The following is a 21,891-nucleotide window of genomic DNA, read 5'->3' on the forward strand; positions in this document are numbered from 1 at the left end:
TGTCACCTTCCCCTCGTTGGAGGAAGAACTAGGGCCCATGCAATTTTCTCTTCTCCAGTTTTTATGTAGCTGACCTTTGACTGGTTATATCCCCTAGGGGAACCTTGCAGGAGCTAGGAGGTGGGAAAGGGAGAAACCCAGAGTGTGAATTCCTTCCTTTCTCTCTTTTCTAGTTTGAAAAAAAACTCTAGAAGTGCTTCAACATATCTGAGCTGCCAGGTCCTAGCTTTCCTTCCACCTCTAACTTTATTTATAAAGTTTTTTATTCAGTTTTTTTTAACATAGCCTTTTTATTTTTATTTCTTTGGATGTTGATTCTAAGCTTGACTCCTGTTTTTTTCACTTTATATGTTACCTTATTTGGACAGATCTCATGCCTGTCCATGCCTAAATACAATTTTCATGTTTGGACCTTTGAAATCTACTGGTTTAGTATCAGAATACTTTGAACCTTTTATTTTTTTATATTCATTTTCAATAGTTTTATCATCACCCCACTTTTGCTGAGCTAGACCACACTTCATTCAAGTTGTATCCTATAGCCTGTTTATTTACAATCTTATAAACTTTCATTCTTAAAAAAAAAAAGATGCACCCTGTAGTTTTAGTTTTGTTTCTTACATCCTACACATGAGTCTTATTTCACTTGTCAGGATTCCTTATAGTAGATGGAAATATTTTAAATCTTGTCTGTATCAATGTCAATAAGTTTGTTTTGATGTTTGAGCATAGTTAGCAAGGTGCGAACCATTAGGTGAAACTTTAAAAAGAGTATTTTGTCTCTTTATTATTTCTTACAACTTATATGACTCTATCAAAGTTTAATTAAAAGTAGTAAGAAGATAATCAGAATATAGAAATATTATACACACATAATTATATATAATTTAGTTAATATGATATATTTAACTATAATGATATATAACTATGTATAATTACATATTAATAAAATATTCATTCTTCTGTCTCATAAACCAGAAGAAATAATTACTAGCTTTATATGATTTTTCAGGACTATTTTAATACATTTAACTACATGCATATGAAAGAACCATATCTTATGTAAGCTGTCACATGTGAATACTTATATTATTTTAGTTATTTTTTTATAAAGAATGCTATGGTAAATATCTATATATGCACACATTTTTATTATATGTCTTCAGAAAAATCTTAATAGTAGAAGTATAGTGCTAAGCATTATTTGCTATTTAAAGCTTTGATAACTACTGATAAATTTCTATTGGAAAGAGAAGTTGGGATCTAAGGTTACTGAAGTTACTAACATTCAAATTATGGCTCCAAGACAATTCCTGGGGTAATTGTTTTACGTGGAAACAATAAATCCCTCTGTATTATGCATTGGAGGGTCTGGAAATGAAATGTATAAATCATTTTATTGCTGACTGTCAGTGTTTAATTAGGCAATGCAATCACACAGATAAACATGCACACATAATTTGTTGAGTTAAAAAATTATAAAGAAACCAGTTGAAAAGCTCAGTCTTTAATCAAAGCATATTAAAGACAAAGGGGTACCCATTGATAGTTAGCAATGATAAGGAAGGCATTACTGTGTATATTCAAGATGGGTGATACAAAATATCAAATATTAGCACTCTCTATTGTTAGTTTTCACAAGGAAACACAACTAGATGACAATAATGCCTCTTTCTTGTACCTACCATTAGTTTCATTTTGACTATTTTAAAATAAGCATTCTTTGTTATGTTACCACCATGACCTGTATCTTTATTAAATGAGAACTTGTTTCATTAGATAATAGTGACAAATAGGGACCAAGCAGTAGTGCACCTGGTTAAGTGCACACATTATAGTGCACAAGGACCTGGGTTCAAGCCCCTAGTCCCCTTTCCTCCCTGCAGGAGGAAAGCTTCAGGAGTGGTGAAGCAGTGCTGTAGGTGTCTCTCTGTCTCTTTCTCCTTTTCTATTCTCCTTCCCTTTAAATTTCTCTCTCTTCTATCAAATAAAATAAAATTTAAAAACTAGTAAAAATTTTGACTATTCCAAATATAGTTGTAGTTCAACATCATCATTCTTAATGTGCAGCTGAAGTCTCAGACACTTTCACTGCTGTGGGTTGCTTTTTCATTTTGATTGAGGAAACACCACAGCACCAGAGATTCCCATAGGTGTCAGAACACCTCTCCTATGATGTTGGCTTTGGAACTTGGTAAGGCACACACTCTACCCTGTCAGCTATTTTTCTGGCCCAGTAACTTTTCATTCTTTTATTTTCTCTTTATATTTTTGATTCAACAAGTTGGTATCCAATGTCGATTGCAGTATTTTTGCTCAAGAGCATACAATGATAACACTGCTTAAGCCTCCATAGATGTCTCAGTACAAAGACCCAGCAACTATGCAAATAAATGTGGGTAATTAAAGATTATGATAAGAACAGTAAGAAAAAGAATTAGTTTTTAAAATATTTTATTTATTTATTAATGAGAGGGCTAGGAGGAGAGAGAGAATGAACTAGACATCACTCTGGCACATGTGTTACCGAGGATTGAACTCAGGACCTCATGCTTGAGAGTCCAACGCTGTATCCACTGTGCCACCTCCCATATCACAAGAATAGGGTTGTAAGAATGACAGATGTAATGAGAGTCCCTATTTTGAGTGATCAAAGACATTTTTTTTCTCTGGAAGTTGCATTAAAGTTGGGATTTGATTTGTGAAGAAGTATCTGGGACAAATAATATTCTGGGTAGAGCATCCTCAGTGTGTAGAATTCCTGAATACATGGAGAACATGGCTTTTTCAAAGAACTGAAAGTGAATCTGTGTGTCTGAAGCCTGTGTGAACAGAATCAGAAGGTTCTGAGTTGAAGTAGGGCAGGTAGACTGAAGTTAAACCATACATTGGATGTTACGGTAGTAGGCATTGTGTTTGCTCTAAGAGCACAGGAACTTATGTGCAGTTTTGTATCCAGTATTCCTTATCACCATGAGTGACACCACCACCACACAGAGGCCCAGTGTATATGATTTCTTCAGCTGACAGTCTCATTCAGCTCATCATCACCACATTCTGCTAACACGACTCCTAATATTCTCTTGTCTCCATTTGTGCTTACACTTCCTTGCTGAAATCTCTTTCATCTTTTACAAGATTGACTGACTTGCTTTGGAATCCTCAATGTGTTCTGCATAGCAGCCAAGTGATCATTTAAATTATCAGTAATGATTGTTTTCATTTTGAAACTTAAAACCATTTGGTGGATTACCATTGTGTTAGGAGTGAAGAAATAAATCCTGACTACTCCTAGGGAGGGCCTGTAAATCGCAAGACTTGCTTTCTTCCTTCACTTGCCTTTGTTTTCCTGCTACCAGGGACTCCTTTTATTGCCAAAGCAGCAACACACTAGCTGTGTATATATATGTGTGTGTGTGCTATAATAAATAACAATATAATTGCCTGATATAGGGCTTTTGAAAATGTTTACTCAACTACAAATACCTCTCTTCATTTTCTTCCAAATTGTTTCCTATTAAAACTACATGCCATTGTGTTTTGTTTTAATTTCAGTTCAGGTCTCACTAGTTTAGGAAATTTTCCTCCCTGTCTGGGTGAATTACATTCATTATAGGCATTGTGAGAATCTTGTGGTGATAGTGGGCAGCTCTATCTAGTAACTGATCTAAGTGGTAATGCTTTCAGCTTCTCACCACTGAATATGATTTGTTGTATATGTAATCTGCTAGATTAAGGAATTTTCTATTCCCGTTTTTGTAGTGTTTTGATCATGAAGGGATATTAAATTTTCTTAACGGCTTTTTCTGCACCAATTGAGATAATTATGTGGTTTTTGTTTTTTCTTTATTGATGTGGTGGATCTCATTTATTGATTTACATATATTGAAACATCCTTGCATTATTGGGGTAAATCCCACCTGGTTTTGATGTACAATCTTTTAAACATACTGCTGTATTCACATGGCTAGAATTTTGTTCAATATCTTAGCATCTGTGTTCATCAGAGATGTTTTTTTTTTGTTGTTGTTGTTATTTTGTTGTGTCTGCTTTTGGTATTAGGGTGATGTTAACTTCATAGAAGGTGGAAGGGAGTATTCTGGTGCCTTCAATATTTTGGAAAAGCATAAAAGGTATGCATCTTAATTCCTCTTTGAAGGTTTTGTGGAATTCATTTGTAAAACCATCTGGGCCTAGCCTTTAATTGTTGAGAAAAAAAACCCCAAATTTTTTTTAATTGTTGAGAAACTTGCTTTATCCTGCCTGAGAATTTATCTCAAAATAATGATATACATATGATAAATTGATAATTATTTTTTCTTTTCCACTTGTTTATTAACTGAAAGAGAACAGAGTACAATGCAAGTATATAGTACCAAGCATCATAACACAGAGCATAGTAATACTCAATACCTATTTTATAGTTAAACAAGTGTGTAGTATGTATTAACATACACCTACTAGATGATTCATTTTGTAATATAGTATTTGGAGTGAAGAAGAGCAAGAATTCCAATTTTTTGGTGTGAAGGGAGCTGAGGAATGAGTAGTGGATAAGAGATGAGAAAAATCACTTAGAGATGACCTTAGCCACTCTAGTGAGGAAATGAAAACATAGAGTCTTTGCTCAAGAAGAGCTGGGACATACTGGAAGGAAGTGATCTCATTTTAACTATATTTTGATGGAAATATCCTTTTTGGTTGGCATTTCTGTGAAGTGTAAGATGTAAATTCTCTCAAAGAACGGACTCTGGGTTGGGGCTAGTGATGCTGTGGATGTCCTCAGGCTGTCAAAAGGAAGTGATGTTTCCAAGGTTAGTCAAGTCTAGTTAGAGTTCCCATTCAGCCTCTACAACTTTTCAGTCTTAGCTATAATGCTAATTATCTTTCCTGAGCCTCGGTCTCCTCTTCTGTGATAGGAGGAAAATAATGCCTGATAGTTTGCTTCAATTGTATTGAGATTCTGAGGTTAGAGTGAGATAATAGTGTGAAGGGGGCATTAAAAACAATAAAATAGATAAAAAGTGAGTCTTAATCTTCAAAATTAGTGGTTCATGCTGACTTCAGTGAGAGGTCTCACAGAAGGGTAGGAAGAGAAGGTGACATAGGGCAAGAGAAGGAGGAAAAGCTTCTGGAAAGTTCTCTCTGTAGATCTAGATTTTAATAGATACTTAAAATTTTGTGCATTAAATACTGTACCAATTTTTGTTAAGAAATTAGGTCTTAAGTTCTGACTTAACAAAAAATAACTACATGAGTATTACTTAATTAACCTAGTTGAGGTTACCATTTTATAATATATATATGTACATCAGATAATCATAATATATACCTTTAACTCACCCAGTGTTTATATCAATTATATCCACATGAAGATGAGAAAAAATAAAGTTGGTATAATTCATGGAGCACAGAGAGATGGGTTCTCTGCTAACTTGGGGGACAGTGTGAAGTACTTTTAAATATTCAGTAGGTGTTAGCTGTACAGTATATCTATATAACTAAAAGTATTTTGTATTTCATGCAGACTTAACCTGGCTAAGTAAAAATAGGAAAGACAAACAAATAAACACACTATTTATTGAGAATATATTGCAGTTTCTTTCACAGTCAAAGTGCTTATGAAGTATAGGATCCAGGGTAGTACCTAAGGACTCAGCTGCAAAAGAACATAGATTTTTTTTTCTTTTTAAAACTGGAACACTGCAGTAGTGGCACTAGGCTCAATGATTTCAGTCTTGTGTTACTCTGCAAATAAAATAGTCTGCGAATATCATTTTTGGATCAAAATTTACATGGTTCCGTTCTTTGTGAATTTGTGGGCAACAACCCCAACAATACCAGCCTAAAACTACCTCTGTGTAATGAGGTAATAGAATGAACCAGTCTGAGGCCAGGCAATGGTATACCTGGGTAAGCACACACATTACAGTGCACAAGGACCTGGGTTCAAGCCTCTGGTTTCCACCTGCAGAGGGAAAGCTTCATGAGTGATGAAGCAAGGCTACAAGCATCTGTCTCTTTTTCTCTCTTCCCCACCCTCAATTTCTCTACTCAACAATAAATAATAAACAAAAATATTTTAAAAAATTAAAATGAACCAGTCTTGACTACTCAAGGACTTTCTGCTATTACATGAACAGCAATAACTTTGTTAATTTAAAAAACAAACAACAATAACAGCAACAATAACAACAGATATCTTGGTGAGATAGCTTACTAGATAGGGTACCTTCATTAACATGCTTGTGACACAGGGTTGAGCCACAGCACTACAGGGGAAGTTCTTTTGCAGCACTAAAGGAGGATGCTTAAGTGCATCTCTGTCTCTATCTAAATGAATATATATATAGAAGCCGGAACTGGTCAAATAGTACATATATGAGGTTCTACAGAAAGACAAAAGCCATTTTTTAAAAGGTAAGTTTTTAGCTTACTAACCTAATAGGGTATGCTTAGATATTTTTGAAAGACTTTTCAATAAAAATGTATGACACTTGGAAAGTTCATGCATGTTTTAGCATCTAAAACCTTGTTCTTTGGATACAGGTTCAGATCATCTTGTTTACTGGTTCTGAAACTTTGTATTTGTGACATTACTAGGCTCTTAGTTCCCTTGTTTTGAATATTTGTTAATTCTAATAACGATTTAAAATATTTTTATAGTTTTATAGCACTATAATATTTAAATTTGATTGGGAAAGTTACTCCCACTAACAAAAATATTTTCAGGGAATTAAGATATGTGACCCCCAAAATGAAACACTTGTTCTCATTTCAAGAAGCAGAATTGCAAAGTCAAGGTGTCCAAAATCAACTGTGTTTAGCTGAAGACAGGTCCTGCGACAGGAGAACTTGTTAGGAGCTGCTTTGAGACTTCTGTCCCAGAGGGTTTGTGAAGCAGAAGAACTGGAAAAGCAGGATTAGACTGCTCTTGGATTATACTGGAGCCATGTAGTTATGTCCTTAGAAACACAAGTCAGAGAGAGGAAACAATTAGCAGCTAGAGAGGATTTAATACTTGTAAAACTGTATAGAGCTACTAAGGTTTTTAGCATTTTTATGCCTCTGCACTCTGAAATGTGAGGTGATTCATAGTGAAATCAATCATAATATGTGCTTGGAGAAATAAAAAGCAACAAACAATAAACAGCTTATTTTTTCAAATAAAGAATTAAAAAAAAATGGTACAAGTCAGTATTAGCCAAAGGAATGAAGGGAGAATACACGCAAGTTAAATACTGATAAATTGAATCAGTAGTTTCACTTTGAATTTTGGATGGGCTGGAAATAGTAAAAGAAACAGGTCAAATTTTGTAATTTTTATAATCAGGAAAGAGGAAGTAGTTCTTAAAGAAAACAATTTTTTCTTCCTCTGAATTCTAAGAAAAATTTTCCTCATAAAACTTTATGAAAATGAATAGTAAGTGATATCATGTCCAATTATGGTTTTGTTCACCAGCAATGTAAGGAATTTCTATTAAATTGATTTATGCCTGGGAAGCTCTGACTTAACAAGTCTAAGCATGTGATCCAGTGTGTCCACTGTGTGTGTGTTTGATTGAGTAAATGTATATGCAAATGTAGAATTCATAAAATACTTTCCCATCTCTTACTTTTTTGATAAATTGAATAATATAGTAAAGTTCATCAGTTTTTAACATAAGAAAGGAGATGTATATTTTGTGACATTAAATAACAAATTAGAGAGGAACTTTAAAGGTGAGTTTAAAGGAAGCAGAAAATAGGGGTTAGGTTTATAAATCTACTACCAAAGCAAATCATGGCAGTATAACTAAGCAAAGGTCAAGAGGATCTCAGATTAAGTAGGTATTCAATTGGATGATTTTTTTTTTTTGAGACCATGAGTCCTCTGTGTTCATCATCTGTAATATATGTATAAGTTTATCCTTATAAAACTCAGCCCTTCTTCCAGGTGGAATTAAGCACTAAAGGAATGTGTATATGGTTTAGGAGGAAGATGATGTATCTGCCTACTATCAAGCCCATCAACATATCATCTATATGTCTATCTATTTTAAATTGGAAAATACCTAGAACTTTGATCATATTCTCTATCTTGGAGAAATAGGCATTTCTGTTAAACCACTTAATTCTGAAGTGATGCCTTACTTTGGGTTAGATGAGTCAATCAACATACAAACATATTTTTTTAAAGCTAATTATCAAGTGCACAGTCACTGGGTTTAAAGAGATGTTCCTTATCAAGCCATCCAGAATTTAATCGCTTCTTTAGAGACATCTTGCTTGTGTTATATTTTTTTTACATTCCTAGATTAAACCATTCCTTCCTGCCCATTAGGGCTTATTGCTTCATGAATTCACTCAATTTTCTTTAGATGCAATTAAAAAATAAATCTGGCATTAAGATTGGGAACAAATAATTCTCTGCATTTATAATACAGGGAAGAAGGAAAGTAAATCTCAAAGAGGCCAAATAGGCACTTCATAGTTCCATACCAGTGAGTGGGTAGAATTTGAACTTATATCACTATGCTTTATATTCCTTCTAATGCTTTTATGACGTATTGTGTATTGAATCACCACAATCACTAAGGACCTCTGAGGTGGCACTCCAGACATTTGGGTCATGAGTCCCAGTGGGTAAGAGATGTCTACCAACAGCCTGAATGAATACAAAAGTTTATTAGGCAGCCAAAAAGAAGAGGTAATCTATTCACTTAGAAAAATGGGAATGCAAGAAATCAGACTTAAGTAATGGTTTAATAGATCACTTTAGGTTGAGTTTCAGAAATATCTGGGTTAGACATATGCTAGTTCCAACACCCGAGCCTGACTTCTATCCTTAGAAGCTTCTAGAAAAGGGCTGGGTCAGGTTTTGGAACAATATGATAGTAGTTTTCTTAGCTTACTTTAATTACACTCAAGTTATGTAATGGAGTTAGTTGAATAAAGTAGTATTCCCAGATCAGCAGTGAAACAAGAGTTGGGTAATACCAGGCCTCCTGGAGATGAAGACAAGATAGCTCAATTGACTATAGAGGAATTTTTTAAAAAAATTATCTTCATTTATTTATTGGATAGAGACACCCAGAAATTGAGAGGGAAAGGGGTAATAGGGAGAGAGACAGAGAGACACCTGCAGCACTGCTTTACCAGTTGGAAAGCTTTCCCTCTTAAGGTGGGGGACTGGGGACTCGAACCTGGGTCCTTGGGCACCGTAACATGTGCGCTCAACCAGGTGCGCCACCAACCGGCCCCGAAATTTTTTATTTCTATGAGCACCTGAAGGCATGTCTTAAGATCAAATAGCTAAATCAGTATTCTCTGTCTCCTCTTCTTCTTACATTCTATTTTTCAGCAACAATGGTGATTAGTTGCAGAGCACAGACCCTAGAATCAGGCTATTTGGGTTCAACTTCACTACCTTCATATTAACTCCTTCATACTGATGTCTTCTTCATGTTAGCATCTTCATATTCTGTGAGCATCTGAAGGCTTAAGGTGTCTTAAGATCAAATAGCTAAATCAGTATTCTCTGTCTCCTCCTACTCTTACATTCTGTTTCAGCAGCAATGGTGATTAGTTACAGAGCACAGACCCTAGAATCAATCAGGCTATTTGGGTTCAACTTTACTACCTTCATATTAGCTTCTTCATATTAATGTATCTCTGTAAGTCTTGATTTCTTTATTTATAGATTTCAAGTGTAAAGGCATCAATTTTTCATAGGGATGTTAGAATTAAGTATAAATATATAACACTTAACTTTATGCCTAAAAATGCCCAAGCAAGTACTTATGCTAATTCTGATGTAATTCATTTTTCATCTTTAACATTTCTATTTTTATATTTCAGTACTTGTCCCTATGGTAGAAGTGGTTAAAGAAATGACAGTTATTTATGACTACTCAACTCATAATTACATAAATCTGACTGAGATTAGAGAGATTGGTAATCTTGTAAAATTAGGTTTATCAGATTTCACTCTTCTTAAAATACTTAACCACATTGTTACATGTGCTCTTAGGTTTCAGTGCATAGGCTTCCCAATTCTTTAGACCAGACTTACATATGGCATATTACTAGCAGAGTTGTAACAGGAATAGGAATAGTATACCCTGGATTCTAACATCCGGGGTATACTATTTTCACCCCCAAATTATGCCTTCTCCCTAAAGAGAATCTTAAGTGTGCAACTTTAGGATGATAGAAATGCATCTAACTAAAAAAGCATGCTGTGAGATACATGGTCAGTGGTGTTCAGAAAGATGATATCAAATCTTTTTGGACAAAACCAGATGGAACTATAAAAATTTTGCTAGGTGAAATAAATAAGCACACAAAATAATTACCAGCTTTCCCCCTCATATATGGAATATAAATAACTCAAACAAACTTCCAGGAATAATAAGAAAAGTAGCACTGACTAAGATGGTTATCAGAGAGACTGGGGAAAGTATATGGGAAAATGGGCGAAGGAATCTCTATGTAATAGCACAGAAGCTTTGATAGTGGGTGAGATAAATCTTATACACGTGTATATGGGAGAAAGTATACCCTAAAATTTTATATCAATGTAGACCAATGAAAAGTAACAAAATCAATTAAAAATCACAGCAAATCTAAAACAAAATATTTTTATATTTATAGATAGGTATGGGTGACCAATTAAATAAGATCAGGCAAACCATTTTTTAATTTGTCCAGTAGATTATTTAGTTGTAAATTTTAAGTTAAAATCACCTGGTGAGGTCATTTTGATGAATGTTCTCCTTTTATATCACCAAATTCCACAAATCCTCTTGAAAAAGAAAAAGAGACAAAGTGAATTTTGATTTAGACTGAACAAGAATGCTAGCATGGTAAAGTATCTTATAATGACTGAACCATATTTCTCTTCTTAATATTTAGTTACTTTAGGGAGAAACATGATATATGATTTCCACAGTAGTTCATAATTGACAAGCAGTTTATATATAGTCATTCCCTTGAGTCTGCTAATATATAAATACATTAGATATATATTCATATATTGACTTAGATGTTGATTCATGTGTAAACTCCATAATTGCAGATTTTTTGATGTATTTATTCAGTAATAACCCAACATCTAGAGTTAATACCTGGTATATAGTTTGAACTATAAATACTAGTTGACTATATATGAATGAATCTTTATTTCTCTTTACATATGAAAAAAAGTCTGAACCTAAAGAGATTAAAATTTGTCCAATTCAGATGACTGCTTGTGAGGCAAAGTTTAAAACTTAGATCTACAGAAACATGAATAAATGCCAAAACCACTATGTCATGCTGTTCAAGAACTGAGGACAGGGTGGGGAGGAAAAAGATGACTGAAGTATGAACTGGAAAAAACTACTGGAGTGGAAAAAAACAAACAAATTCAGATACAAATGGTTTAAATTGGTGAGGGAAGGACACATGATATGAAATTTCCTACAATGCATTATGAAACCCCAGATTATGAATAACAGAATTTTCTGATTGTAGGGTTCTGTGAAGTTTTCACTGAACCTGTCTTTGCATTGGGCTTTTAGACTCACTAGGTGAGGAGAATGGAATTTGAGATCTCGGACCAGTTATTACTCATGAAGAGTAAAGCTTGTGCAGAAATATTGAGGGCTTATTCAAATATGAATAACTTTAAAGAAGCCAGGTCTCTCACCTTCTGCACTCCATAAAGAGTTTTGGTCCATTCTCCCAGAGGGGGACAAATGATAGGAGAAGATGACTAGAGAGTTCTGAACTCCCAACTCCATTAGGACCCATAGAAATGAGGGGAAAAGGAAGGACATTAGAAAGTAGTAATAGGCTTAGGTGTGACATATATAGGTAGATAAGGCAGAATCATAGAAAAAAATGCTAATATATATATGTATATATATATGTATATATATACAGATTGTTCTAGAAGCAGTAGTCAACCCATATCTGTAACCTTAGGAGAACTACTGTAGCTTTCAGTGGAGGGAATGGTGATATAGAACTCTGATGGTGAGAACGGAGCAGAATTATACGCTTGTTATCTTATAATTTTCTAAATCAATATTAAATTACTAATAAAGTAGAAACAAACGCAAACATTAGTTTCTTTCTCAGGTGTCATTGGTCATCTGTTGTTTGACTGTGAAGGTGACAGATGTAGTTGAAAACATACTGGCATATAGCTTTAACTGTAGCTGAATAAATTTGCTCTGACTTTGTAGGCAGTAGAAATTCATGAAAGGGTATCTAGTAAGGCAATCATAAAATGAAGTTTGCATTTATTATATAATTTGGAAGGATGTAGAGGATGTGTTGGAATGAGGACTGAGAAAAACAATAAGATTAATTATCAATATAATGCAGAAAACCTAGGAAAGCTATGATGGAGTCAGTAGACATGAAGAAATAGAATGGTATAACAATATTTGACTATAGAGTAGTTAGCATTTAGATGATGTAGTGACAAATAGAAAGTTTATGGATTCTGAGTGGATTGTGATGCAATTTAATAAGATAAGGAATTTACAATGAAGAGAAAATTCTTAAACGAGATGGTAGACTTTGCCTTAGATCAAGTAGATTTGAGGAATTGGTAGAAATTGGGAGGGGATGGGATATGGAGATTGGGTGGTGGGAATTGTGTGGAGTTGTACCCTCCTACCCTATGGTTTTGTTAATTTATCCTTTCTTAAGTAAAAAATAAATTAAAAAAAGATTTTTGGGATTTTTGTAATAAGCAAGTAGTTATATTAGTATATAGCTCAGAGAAATAATGTATAACCTCTGGATTTGGAGATTACTAGTTTATATGTAATATTCCCAATGTAGAATCTGAAATGTGAAAAATCAGGCAGACTACATTTGGAGTCTCAAGGAGAAATGGTGTTTAAAGGGCAGATACATAAGAAAAAGTCAAATGAAAAGAGTGAGAAAGTCTAACAAGAGGTAGAGAGTGAGCAATGAAATGTTCCATGAACACCATGCCATGGAAACTCAGGGTGAGGGTGGAAAATTTACAATGATTAGAAACTTTTTAAAGATACAGAGGAATTAAGTGTACATATATATTTAAGCAGAATGCAGTTCACATAGCTTTAAGATTATCCAGAAGGCAAATGGAGAAAGCAAACTGGTCTATTCACTGTCTTGAAACATGTATCTACTATTTACTGTGTGCCTGACACTGTACTCAGGCATCAGACATACTGGAATATATGAAGCAGTATTTCTGTCTTTATGAAGTTCTGCCATTACTACTTTTCTCTGTTTTCTTAAAAATATTTATTTGTTTATTCCCTTTTGTTGCCCTTGTTGTTTTATTGTTGTAGTTAGTATTGCTGTAATTATTGTTGGATAGGAAAGAGAGAAATGGAGAGAGGAGGGGAAGACAGAGAGGGGGAGAGAAAGATAGACACCTGCAGACCTGCTTTACCGCTTGTGAAGCGACTCCCCTGCAGGTGGGGAGCCAGGGGCTCGAACCTAGATCCTTATGCTGGTCCTTGTACTTTGCACCATGTGTGCTTAACCTGCTGTGCTACCACCTGACTCCCATTTTTCTCTATTTCTAAACAAATCTATTCAGTTTTTTAAGACACATACTGTATCTCATCTTTGTGTAAACATTTCTCTAGACACCCTGGCCTAGAGACAGATCCTTTCCCTGTGATTTTGGCTGGCATTTATCTTCTTAGTATTTAATTCATCATTAAATTCTTTCATGTGATCTTTCCATAAATCCTGTAAATTCTTTGAAGAGAGTCACAATCTAAACTTTTCCTTCACAATTTACGCCTCTATCTTATGCATATTAAGTGTTTAAGCAAACTTCTTTCTGCTCTCCTTCTATTCCCCTTTGTAATATATGAGAAAATGTACAGTATGTAATATTTCCATATATTTCAACTGAGGTCTTCCTTTAGTCAGAGGTATGACAATCTTTGAACAAGGATTTCTCGAAAATATTCAATTAAATTAAAATACATGGGCTTGTATCTGACCTATAATTAATTTACTTTTCTTAATTCAACAGTTATTTACTGGATGATATTATTTACAAAGAACTGAGTTATAGTAATGAAATATATGGTTTCCACTTCTTTATTTTAATATTTATTTATTTATTCCCTTTTGTTGCCCTTGTTTTATTGTAGTTATTATTGTTATTGATGTCATCATTGTTAGATAGGACAGAGAGAAAAGGAGAGAGGAGGGGTAAACAGAGAGGGGGAGAGAAAGATATACACCTGCATATCTGCTTCATCTGTGAAGCGACTCCCCTGCAGGTTGGGAGCTGAGGCTGTAACCGGGATTCTTCCTCTGGTCCTTGAGCTTTGTGCCATGTGCGCTGCTTAACCCTCTGCACTACCGCCCGACTCCCATGGTTTCCCCTTCTATGTAGGAAGATAGTAAAAAATAGATTAATAATTTGAGATAGTAATTTATAAGAATACTGTGATAAGGTAAATTGATAGAAAATACTCAAGGTATGAAAATGATTGTTATATTAGAATGCTCACTATAGTGCTATCTGAGAAGGTAACTTTTAAGTGAACTGTGGGTTGTAGCATTAGCCATGAGAAAAGGAAAGAACACTTTAGGCAGAACTGAAAGCAAAAGCAGAGAACCTGAAACAGTTCCAAGTTACAGAAACAGTAAGAAAAGTTTTTACTAAGTAGAGTAAGGAAAATAATAAAAGGTAGATGAGGTGCTATTTCTGAACCCAGAATTAACAATAACTTTAGCATTTTAGATTAACTTTCAGTGTAAATAAAGAATTATATTTTTATTAGTGATTTAATACTGATTTACAAAATTATAAGAAACAGGTGTCTAACTCCACACCATTCCCACCACTAGAGTTCTTTTTTAAAAAAAATTTTATTATCTTTATTTAGAGATAGCCAGAAATCAAGAGGAAAGGGGGTGATAGAGACAGAGAGAGACACCTGCAACCCTGCTTCACCACTTGCAAAGCTTCCCCCCTGCAGGTGGGGACTGGGAGGCTCAAACTTAGGTCCTTGTATACTGTAACGTGTGCACTCAGCCAGGTGCGCCACCACCCGGCCCCCCCCACCACTAGAGTTCTGAATCCCCAATCCTTCCATTGTAAGTAAACTACAGCAGTTCTCTTAAGGTTGCAGATAAGGGTTAATTATTATTTCTACAACTATCTCTGTACATTTGAATATATTTTCCCATTTTTGAAAAAAAAACTATTTTGTGTCTGTGGAAATTCCCAAAAAGTGACTAAAAAGAACAATTTGTGTTCCATCTGACCCTACCACTGCTTTTGTTGTGATTGATAACAATGTGAATTTAACTGGAGTTCAATCTATCTCATACATGTATCACTCTTATTTGATTGTCAGTTTCCTTCTAATCCACACTAATATTTGACAGTTGCATAGGCAATTGCAATTGAAAAAAAAAGCAACACCAAAATAAGTATTTGTGAGTTTCAACAATTTATCATGAAAAATGCATACAGAACCCTGTCCATCCACATGGTAATATATTGATTTAAGCAAACAGAGATTATACATAATATGGCCCCTAGTTCCTTCTACATAGAAGTGTTAATCTTATTAGTTCTAACTGAATTCAAAAGCATTTTTCCTAGAAACATGCAAAGTTTTATATCTAGATAAAATATGAACAAAATTCTAAAGATTATGTGAAACTTCAGGGTTTTGCATTGCAGCCCAGAACATTAAGGACATTCAAAATTGACTATATGTCAAAATTTTCTGGAAAGTTTCTTAAAATGTATTTTCTTAACTTTTCCCCTGAAGGTGCAATATGAGATATAGGGGCCTACATTTTGTGTAAGTTTTCTAGGGATTTCTGAGTGTGTCAGGGGTAGTAATAGTCCATACTTTGCTAAACTCTACTTAAGGACCTATGAAACAGTGAAGTAGATAGGAGAGTTTTAAGAGCAAAGGGATTGAAAATGCTGAAGAGGAATCTGATTTTGAAAAACTGAAATTAGCATGTTTAATATATGAAGACAAAGAACAAAGTGCAGTAAAATTATAAAATTAGAGCTATGTGATTGAAATAAGATGAATTAGAAGTTGGGCACTTGGGCTTGTAAGCAGAGTGAGAACACTGAGAGGACTGTGTAGTGAGATCTTCCATCAAGGCAATTTCTCATGATCAAAGCAAGCACTTTTGATGTGATCTGGAGCCCATATTCAGCTTAGGAGCCTATGAGACCTCTGCATCCCTGTAGATCTGACCTCACATTCTTTGGTCATATGTAGGAACATTTCAGGCTACCCCAATATCGACCTCTCTTCCTCAGATGTATCATAGAGTATGTTGTCCATTCTCCCTTCTGAGGATGGAACATTCTCTACCATTATTGATCCAAGTTGAGAGCAAGGTCCTATGGGGGCCCACAAAGGGGCCTACTGTGTTGTTACTTATATAAATGATCAGTAACAATGGAAAGAGGGATTTAATCGAGGTCTAGGCCCATCAAGTCTGTTTGGGAATCTCAGGACTCCTCAATTATCTGGCCATTCCAGCTTATGGAATGGCCAGATAGTGACTAAAGAGTCATTGTTGAAGTATGCCAGTCTTTTGCCCTTATTCTGCTCTTGCAGTCCTTGCTTTGCTAAAGTTAGCTTTGGAGTGAGTGAGAGAACTGTAGTTGGAAGTAGATGAGGAAGGTATCTAAGTCTTAACTAGATACTATTTTATTGTGAACTTTATACTGATTCACACCAAATCGATGGAGTTTACAGTCAACAATGTTTATACCCCTTTCCCATATTAGGGAGCTACTCTCTTCCTTGATCCAGCTTTCTAGTCCTTTTCCCAGCCATGACATCATCTCCCCAGACAATAACTTGGATCCACCTGCATATCAGATTTCAGGATCAGGGAAAAAAAAACAAATATAGCCACTGGCCTTTTGGAATATAACTAAAATATGCCTACTAGCTATCTACAAAACGGAACCCCCCCAACTCTTCATCTGCACTATTTCAGCCTTTAGGTTCATAATTAGGCAACAATTTGTTTGGCTCTATATGTTAACTCTCTTTTCAGCCACCAGGTTCCAGATGCTAGCATGATGCCAACCAGACTTCCCTGGACAGATAACCCCACCAAATGTGCCTTGGAGCTCTGCTTCCCCAGAGCCCTTCCCCACTAGAGAAAGAGAGAAACAGGCTGGAAGTATGGACTGACCTGTCAACGCCCATGTTCAGTGGGGAAGCAATTACAGAAGCCAGACCCTCAATCTTCTGCATCCCACAATGACCTTGGGCTCATACTCCCAGAGGATTAAAGAATAGGAAAGCTATCAGGGGAGGGGACAGCTTGACAAGTGGTGAAGCAGGGCTGCAGGTGTCTCTTTTTCTCTCTTCCTCTCTTCCTCTCACTTCCTTCCCTCACTATTTCTGGAGGTCTCTATCCAAATAAATAAATAAAGATAATTTTTAAAAAAAGAAAATAAAAAGAGTTATAGCATGTTCATAGGTTGGTTCCCTTACCCCCTAACATTACAGATGAACAAACTGAAGAACTTAGAAAGGAAGCTCCTTTCCCAAAGTCATCTAGAAAAGTGCCACCCATGTCAAGGCCACAATTTGACACTCTTTCTCTTAGTTTGGTACTCTTCCTTTTACTTGATCCTGAGTTGAAAAATATTTTATGCCACCACAAATGGGAGACGGGAGATGGTAATGTGACCACCTCAAAAGAACACAGGGAAATCTGTCCAGATGCACCTATATCTTAATAATAACACACTGGGTGTCCTGGAGCTCTGCTTCCCCAGAGCCCCACCCTAGTAGGGAAAGAGAGAGGCAGTCTGGGAAGATGGATCGACCAGTCCACTCCCATGTTCAGCGGGGAAGCAATTACAGAAGTCAGACCTTCCACCTTCTGCATCCCACAATGACCTTGAGTCCATACTCCCAGAGGGATAAAGAATAGGAAAGCTATCAGGAGAGGGGATGGAATATAGAGATATGGTGGTGGGAATTGTGTGGAGTTGTACCCTTCTTATCCTATGGTTTTGTTAATGTCTCCTTTTTTAAATAAATAAAATAAATAAATTAGGGAGTCGGGCTGTAGAGCAGCGGGTTAAGCGCAGGTGTTGCAAAGCACAAGGACCAGCATAAGGATCCTGGTTCGAGCCCTGGCTCCCCACCTGCAGGGGAGTCGCTTCACAAGTGGTGAAACAGGTCTGCAGGTATCTATCTTTCTCCCCCACCTCTGTCTTCCCCCTCCTCTCTTCATTTCTCTCTGTCCTGTCCAACAGCAACAACAACAATAATCACAACAACAATAAAACAACAAGGGCAACAAAAGGGAATAAATAAATAAATGTTTAAAAAAATTAAACAAATATTTTTAAAAGGCAGAAAAAAAGAATAACACATTGGTATGGGCCTCAGTTTTGTTTCTCATTGACTTTAATACAAAGTAGCTATTACCAACAATGAACTGGACTAAAGCAAGATTTGTCTCAGTGCTTACGTCCTTGTCATTGACCGGAGGATGAACTCCACCGCATTCTCAATGATCTCTGTGCCCAGGAGGTTTAGGAAGTTTGGGAATCCTTGATCTCCTTGGTCTGGTTTTTTGCTTGAGTCATCTGGCTTCTCATCTGGTTTGTCATCTGAATAAAGAAGAAAATTGTAGGGGTTATTTTCAGCAACAAAAAAGAAAATCCTAGTAGTGGGACCCCTAAAGCCCTTGTTCTGCTCTTGCTAATTACATAGTATTTCATATATATTGAACATTTTATGCCTTGCTGGTTAAGGTCTTCTTATGTGTTACCTTGTTTGTTCCTAGAAATACAAATGGGCCAGGCACTGATACTTTAACATCGACTTTCTTTTCTTGACTTTCCTACATAATAAGGAGACTGAAGCTGAGGAAGAGTAAGTAGTAAGCTCAGAGTTAAGTAGTAAATATAAGTGATAGTTTGGAATACGGAGTGCCTGGTTTTAATTTTTTTGTCATGTAATGCTGCTCATGATGATAATTAAGATGACATAAGAACATGTCATATTTACTGAGTACATACCTATGACAATACAGCCTACATATATTGCCTCATTTTATTCATATGTTTCCCTACAAAGTAGGCCAAAATTATCATCCAAAGTTGAAATGCAGATAAGTGAAGCTTGAGAAACTTTCAAAGCTGGTTCAAAGTCACAGCCATTAAGTGGCAGAAACATAATTCAGCTCCATGCTTTCTGGTATTAAGTAGGCTGTTAAATTGCATAACATTTGATTTAATAGAAAGATTATCTAGGGGCTGGGAGGTGACATATTTGCTTAAGTGCACATCTTACTATGCACAAGGAACCAGGTTCAAGTCTCTGGTTTCCACCTGCAGGAAGAAGCTTCACAAGTGGTGAATTAGTGTTGCAGGTCTCCATCTCTCTCTCTCTTTCTCTCTCTCTCATCTCAATTTCTCTTTGTTATATCAAATTAAATAAAGTTAAAAAAGAAAAAAATCCAAACAGAAGTGTAATATAAGTTTGAAAAATATATAATATATTTTATAAATAATATAATGATAAAGCCAAGAAGAAATTATATCTTTATATCATCTGATAGTTCTATAAAATTATTTAAAGACTTTGTAATTTTATTCTTGAAAAATGTTACAAATTGACAGCTTTCAACCTGACCTGTTGACTGGCTACGGAAGAAGGGCAAACGCTAGAAGAAGAAGAAGTGGCTTAAATGATTCAGAAGATTAAAATCAAAGGAATAATGGCTACATATACCCTCCCCTCTGGACACTGTTGACCAGATGATATAGGTAGAACCTTTACATGTTAGGGATTTTTTTTTTTGTAGCCTCACAAATAGTGTTGCCAGATTTTGTAAGTAAAAAATTAAGGACGTTCACTAATACTTGAATTTCAGATAAACACCAAATACATTTTTGAGTATAAAGGGAGCTCACAATATTTAGGATGTAATTATACTAATTATACTAATTGTATACTAATTATACTAATTATACTAATTGTTTTATTAATACTTTTATACTAGTATTTACTTTCATCATGAGATAAAGCATGAAAAAGAATGCATATCTGTATTATTCCTATTACACAAGAACTAGGCTAGGGCTTCCATCACATACCTTAATCCTTACTAGTTCAATGATGTTATTATAGACTTACAGTAGAGAAAACAACCACTCAAATAAATTAAATGACTCACCTGGAATCACACATCTAGAAAGTGATTGAGATATGGTTCAAGTTAGATTTTTTAACTTCATATAGCATGTTATTTGCATAATATAATACTGTCTTCAAGCATTTGTTCCCTGGAGACTTTATCAGATGCAAAACAGCAACTTCTTGTATGAAAAGTAACTTCCCTTTTTCTCTGTTCCTGTTTATTTGCATAACAAGTTCACTATCAACTTTTTAATTTTAATGTGACTCTAAATGCTAGTTTTTTAATATACAAGACATTTGGGATTGGAATCTGTGTGAAGATCAAATCTTTGGCCTTGACCATGGAATGCTTATGAGAAGCATGGAAATCTGCTGAAGCATGTGATTTGGCACATGATGATTCTAGTCTTCAACAATAACTAAATTATATAACAAAAGCTAGTTATATAATCTCGGACATATCAAATACTTAACCACTCTGTCTCATTTTTTCCTCACTGTGTTGTCAGGAATGGGTTCAACACACTATTTTCAAAAAGTGTGGTGGTTCAAGAGGTGGCACAGTCGATAAGGCATTGGACTCTCAAGCATGAGGTTCTAAGTTCAATCTTTGGCAGCACATGTATCAGAATGATGGCTGGTTCTTCCCTCTTCTATCATCCTCATAAATAAATAAATAATAAAATATTTTTTAAATGTGGCATGGTCTTTCAACAGGCAGCAAACTGCTAAATTGCATATATTTTATTCAGCTATTAGATTGACATACTCGCTTGATTTCTTGAAAATGTACTGAAGTATTTACTAATCTTTATCAAATTATTATTAATTATGAAGTCATATTTTTAATTAGTGATGAAGTTGGCCCTTGGAATCTTGTTCAATAGTACAAACACTACATTTTGAATATAGAGGAAAATATTGCAAAGGTTATACATTCACTGAGAATAAAGACTGTAATTGAAGCACATTTGAATAACAATCCTCCTTCCTTCTTCCTTCCTTTCTTCCTTCTTTCTCTTCTTTCTTTCTTCCTTCCTTCCTTCCTTCCTTCCTTCCTTCCTTCCTTCCTTCCTTCCTCACATCCTTCCTTCTTTTTTCTTTCCTCTCTTTCCTTCTCCCTCCCTTCCTTCCTCCTCCTTCTTTCCTATATCTGCCTATTATCTACCAGGTTAGTGATCTCTCTGGATTGCCCTTAGTGCCCCCCACTTCCCAATATGTTCTGGATTAGCGCCACTAACTTCCTTCAGTCATGGGTAACCACTGCACAGCATGAGACGTAATCAGAAGGACTTACCTGCATGACAAGTCAGTATTAAGAAAAGCAGTCCAAGGACAATTGACAGCCGAAGTACTGAGACAGCCATGTTGTAGCAACTGAGTATTTGTGCAGATAAGTTGTATAGATGTTCCTGAAGCCTTGCTCCATTTATAGGTCTTTATAGGTGACATCATATGCCTTGGAATTCAGATTGTTGCACAAGATGGCAACATGGTTCAGCTTGCTCATGAATTTCTAATAATGAGCCTTGTTCTTGCTTTCAAACTAAAAAATATTTTACACAGGAAAAGAAAATCCCCCTGTTTTTCCTAGTGGCGCTGGAATCTTTTGGAGGTATTCTAGTGCAAGTGTTGATAATTAAAGACCAGACAGAAGTATATTCCTTACCATGTATCATGCAATAAATCAGGGTGGGGAGATGTGATTACCTTCTCCCAATGTGCTCTGCTT

At 35.4% G+C, this 21,891-nt stretch overlaps 1 protein-coding gene across 2 annotated transcripts; it reads right to left on the minus strand.

Moving 5' to 3' along the window:
* Window positions 1–5,560: 5,560 nt before the first annotated feature.
* On the minus strand, window positions 5,561–21,601 carry C2H5orf46 (chromosome 2 C5orf46 homolog). Of its 2 annotated transcripts, none has more exons than XM_060180594.1 (4): window positions 21,457–21,601; window positions 18,484–18,625; window positions 10,729–10,786; window positions 5,561–5,659 (listed from the first exon to the last, which is right to left on the minus strand). In XM_060180594.1, exons 1-3 carry the CDS (start codon window positions 21,524–21,526, stop codon window positions 10,738–10,740), a joined length of 261 nt encoding a protein of 86 aa, XP_060036577.1. In that variant the 5' UTR covers window positions 21,527–21,601; the 3' UTR covers window positions 5,561–5,659; window positions 10,729–10,737. The 2 variants fall into 2 exon arrangements, with proteins under 2 accessions (XP_060036577.1, XP_007516433.1); XM_007516371.2 differs by having other exon boundaries at window positions 5,561–6,965.
* Window positions 21,602–21,891: the final 290 nt, after the last annotated feature.

The sequence above is a fragment of the Erinaceus europaeus genome, chromosome 2, assembly GCF_950295315.1.
Source record: "Erinaceus europaeus chromosome 2, mEriEur2.1, whole genome shotgun sequence".
In the NCBI taxonomy this organism is placed as follows: Eukaryota; Metazoa; Chordata; class Mammalia; order Eulipotyphla; family Erinaceidae; genus Erinaceus; species Erinaceus europaeus.